Source organism: Haliotis rubra, unplaced genomic scaffold (assembly GCF_003918875.1).
Source record: "Haliotis rubra isolate DU_JTF1 unplaced genomic scaffold, ASM391887v1 Scf792, whole genome shotgun sequence".
Lineage (NCBI taxonomy): Eukaryota > Metazoa > Mollusca > Gastropoda > Lepetellida > Haliotidae > Haliotis > Haliotis rubra.
The window spans coordinates 350,129-355,265 of record NW_025767515.1 but is presented as its reverse complement, the minus strand read 5'-3'; the positions used below and the strand labels follow the sequence as shown (position 1 = coordinate 355,265).

General features: G+C 37.1%; 1 protein-coding gene across 1 annotated transcript in view; it reads left to right on the top strand.

Annotated features, from left to right (window-relative positions):
• Window positions 1-41: 41 nt before the first annotated feature.
• Window positions 42-5,137, top strand: part of LOC124261264 (homer protein homolog 1-like) — a 76,345-nt gene continuing 71,249 nt past the window's right edge. Inside the window, exon 1 of the mRNA XM_046695577.1 lies at window positions 42-117. Within this exon, the coding sequence (XP_046551533.1) occupies window positions 107-117 (11 nt within the window). The 5' untranslated portion in view covers window positions 42-106. The remainder of the gene's footprint in view (window positions 118-5,137) is intronic.

Here is a 5,137-nt window from a genome sequence, read left to right as displayed (position 1 = left end):
CGAGATTATGCGAGATCACGCTTTACCCGTCATTCATTTGACTTCCGGTTACACGGAATGTAAACTGAATCAAAATAACAAGTTGAGGCAAAACAATGACTTAAAGATGAGCCTAGGGTAAGTGAAAAAGCAAACGTACTGTAAAATAGTTAACAACGTTTCTTTTACAGCAAGCGAATGTGCCTCTTGAATGATGACTGAAAGAAACGTGTTTGAAAGGAGCACCTGTTCTACTGTATTGTCCGGTTTTAGGTCACAACACCGAACTTAATAGACACATTTCCATTTCATGATTTTCACTGCACCTTGTTAAAGAATATGCGATCGATATTCAGATGAAATAAGTTTGTTGAAATTATATGAAGCAGTAATACTTGTATTCTCAATTACAATGCAGTAACGCTGGAGGAAACTGCAGGTATCCTCTTTTGACAGGAATCATAGCAGACGAAACATTTAGGTGTTCATGCAAAATATATTGCAGAGAGTTCGAACAAATAATATATCTGCTTGAAGTGGTGCAGAATTGTTACTTTCTTAAATAGAATGGTTGCACACTTCTGTTTCTTGTCTCATTATGTACCATGGTGTAACATGTTTTCGGGGTAATAACGCAAAAGATGATCATGTATTATGATGTAAATTATTGCGCATCAGAAGATTATCAAAACTGTAATTCCGTAATTAAATATCATCTCAACTTTCATAAATTTATTGTCAGAATGTTCTGTCCTCCGCTGGTATCCAATGCAGCGAACATTTCGAGTTTGTCCGCCAGCGGGGAGAAGTGACGTACCATGTTTTCGGGTTACTCGTTATAGCGTGGGGTCACAACCTTGTGTGGAGGCCCAGGTGATGCATTCTTCCCCCAAGAAGTCAAAACATACAATGTGGCATTTGAATAAAAAGTCAAGCAAACTGGACATTTTTTTCTTGATTATTTGAGTGTTTTTTGTGAAAAGTGTTAAAAATAAACCTATTTACAGGTAAGTTATTCAATCATTTGGCAGGGACAATAAAACACGTCATGTCTGCGCAGTACAGTGACATTGCAGCAGTATTTTAAATGAACCCAGTGGTCACAAGCCGGGTACATGCACTGACCCCATGTTGTAAATACCACTGACGCAAATATGTAAGAGATGACCAATTCTGTCTTCCATAGTTTTTTATTATGTTGGCAACATTCCATTAGAGTCACGTGATGTTTATGCTTGGCTTTTCACTCTAGCAGACGATGGTCCGCTTGACAAGTTACGAGCTTTATTTCAAAAGTTATGATCACATTTATGCAGGTTCTGAAAGTGCATTACGTTCTAGGGAAGAATTTTAATACTTTGACAGAAATTTAGGTCACAAATTACATGAAAGCTGGATATTTCAAACATATTGTGTCCCGAGTGCCACGGAAGCTTCTGCACTGGAGACAGTGTTTACAGGTGGCGCTCTCATTTCACTGTACGCAAGAAATTACGGGAAAAAGACATACCCTGAAAACATGGTTCACCCGAAAACATGGTACGGCACGCTATTATTTTCTATACCTAAACTGAGAAAATGTCATGCTATCAAAAATGACTGACTGTAGGCTACTTCACATGCTCTGGCAATTAAGCTGTTGACCTATATTATAGTTAATTCGACACACATGTACAACAGAACTGTTGCATCAAATTCCTTGCTTGAAGAAATTAACCAGGGTAAATAAGTCAGTCCTGCATACCTATGACTAGTATGAGTTGTCAATTGTTGTGCTCTAAGACTTGTCACATTAATTGCATACCAACACATTATTTCAAACATTTCACTTAACATTTGCACTGAAGGATATACTGCCTTTGTTCCTGTGTGTGATGAATGTATTTGGAGTACCTGGAATCATTACTTGCAGCTGAACAACTGAAGCAGAGGAAACAAAAATAGCAGTATTTCAGACAATGTACCTGTCAGTGATCAGTGACAAATGTGCAATTTGCTTCCTTTTGCACTGTACAAATACATGTATTTACAGATTTTATGAATAGCAACTTCATAGATACACATTCTTGTACTGTTGTCAACATAGGCAGATCGTGTGTGTGTGCATGCGTTGCGTGCGTGTGTGCATGCGTGCGTACAAGGGTGCATGCACACACACACCTGAAACTTTATTAAATGATCCTTGGAACTCTCGTGAAAACGAGTGAAATTGCAGTGTGCTTGAAGCCAGTGCTTGCACCTGATCATCAAAAACTGAGCTTTCCAACTCGTAAGAGTTTGCTTCAGTTAACAAGTTCTCCATGCCATGCCTATTTATTATGCCTCAACTCAAAAGAAAATTATGTTGCATACAGAAAACAAGTTGGAATCAGAATTAGCCTCCCTGGAAATCAGACTAGATAAATCAGATACAGACATAACAAAAAGTGATATACTAAAAGAAATTAACAAAATCAGGACTAATTTAGATGACATTAATGAAAAGAAAATACAAGGGATGGTAGTTAGATCAAAGGCTAAATGGATAGAACAGGGCGAAAAACCAACAAAATACTTTTTGAAACTTGAAGCCAGAAATTTTTAAATAAATCCTTTGTAGAATTAGAAAAAAGTCATGGAACAGTCCTAAATGACCTTGACACTCTATCAAAAGAGGTGAAATCTTTTTATGAAAAACTATATACACAACAAGATGTAAGTCCTATAGATCTAGATGAACTTTTAAAAGATATTACCATACCAAAACTATGTGATGAACAAACAACGTGTATGGAAGGCGAATTAACAAGATGTGAAGTCTTGACAGACTTAAAAAATATGAAAAATGATAAAATCCCAGGTCCTAAAGGTTTTACAGCCGAATTTAAAAAAATATTGGAATGATCTCGGCGAATTCTTGATTAAATCTCTGAATTTTGCTTTTCGAACTCGACATTTATCTGTCTCCCAGAAACAGGGACTTATAACATGTATTCCTAAAGGAAATAAGCCCAAAAGGTTTTCAAAGAACTGGCGACCCATTTCGTTTCTAAATATCTCATTTAAAATTTCTGCTGCAGCCATTGCCAATAGAATTAAGCCTATTCTGCCAAGTATCATCAGTGAAGACCAAAAGGGCTTTATCATTGGAAGATACATAGGAGAAGTAACTAGACTAATTTATGACTTGATGGAACATACTGAAACATATCAAATGCCCGGACTACTCCTATTGATTGACTTTGAGAAAGCTTTTGTCTCGGTTGACTTGAAATATATTCTTAATGTTCTCAATTTCTATCACTTTGGACCAGATTTGATTCAATGGGTAAATCTTTTCAATCATGATATTGAATCCAGTGTATTGGTTAATGGCTTTGCATCACCCCTCTTTAAAATAACCCGGGGCTGTCGTCAAGGGGATCCTCTATCGCCTTATATATTTTTGGTTTGTGTAGAAATTTTGGCATTAATGATAAAAAATAATAAGTATATAAGAGGAATAAAAATTGATAATATTGAATACATTATGTCACAATTTGCTGATGACACTGGATGGTTCTGAAAGATGTCTTTATGCTGCTTTAAATACATTACAGTTCTTTGCAAGATTCTCTGGGCTAAAAATTAATATTGAAAAAACAAAGCTAATTTGGATAGGATAAAAAAAGGGATCAAGACTAAAATTATGCAAAGACTGGAATTTCGACTGGTCTCATACTGAATTTACACTTTTAGGTATTCATTTTGACATAGATTTAGAACGTATGGTTGAATTTTTTGTTGTGGAACCACAGAGATCACATGATGAAAGACATACTCGTGAACATCCCCCATTTACAGATACTGCCCATATGGACAGTTTCAAGGTTCAGGCTCTATGGAAATAGGCCAGAGAAGAACCTTCACATCAACTGCTTGGAGATGAATAACAATAACAATTGGAGGAATCTTCCAGAACACTCTTCGGTCTTAATGTAGACAATACCACTGTGGTGGCACATACAGAAGCAACATGGAACCAAATCCAGTTCTTTGATGATGGAGACGACACATTTGTTTGCCATGGCAGACTCCATCAACTTCCAAATGGAAGTGGGACATATCAACATATGACCATCCTAGTGAACAGACTTTCTTGTCAATGGGAAACAGTGATAAAAGAATGGTCACTACATGCAGAAGTGAATAACATGCAGAACTGAATGATATCACAATGGGGTACCCCCCATGTACACCTATTTGTGACTTCTTAATAACTATAGTATGACCAGAATTTATTGAGAATTTTAGGAATATGTTTAATTGGATTTTCTAGTATAAACAACCTTGACCAGCTATCAAGTGCTTGGTTTCATTCAAGAGAGACAACTCTGTTAATCCTTTTTCATTAGTTTGTGAAGAGTTATCCCCCTTTGTTTACTTGCTAGCAGACGACATTTTCAGTGATCTTCAGTATGGATGATTTAGAGAAGAGGAAGTTGATTTTAGAGTATTATAACAAGGACATCAGATCAGCTAAAGTGATTTCAAGTAGAACAGACATCCCTTTGTCCACTGTTTATTGTGTTTTGAAAAATATTGCAAATGAATATGGCATTGAGCACCAGGGAGGCGCAGGTAGGCCCAGAAAATTGACTGTTGGTGACAGGAGGCGGCTTGGTATTCTTGTTTCTAAAAACAAACGAAGGAGTTTAGAAAACTTAAGGCTGGATATGATTGATAGAGGAACTGTGGCTGTCTGTAAGGAGACAATTAGAACTGAGCTGCATGCAGTGGGTTGGCAGAAAAGTCGAGGAATTCCATCACCGATCCTGAAACCTGAACAAAAGGAGCGAAGATTGAACTGGTGCTTACAGCATAGAAATTTTAACTGGGACAATGTGAGCTTCTCAGATGAAAGTTCTGTGTTACTGTTTCCTAATACACTAAAATTCTGGACCAAACAAACTGAAAAACCTTTGCATCAGCACCCAAAGTACAGTCCGAAATTTAAAGTGTGGAGGTGGCATATCTGTGTTAGGGGCAACGCCCCTCTGTGTATTTGAAGGGAATATGAACAGTGAGCGGTACACAGATATTCTCGAGGGACATTTACTTCCATCTGCTCACGTGTTCTATGGAAAGTTTTGGATTTTCCAGCAGGACAACGACCCAAAACATCGTTAAAGCATTCACT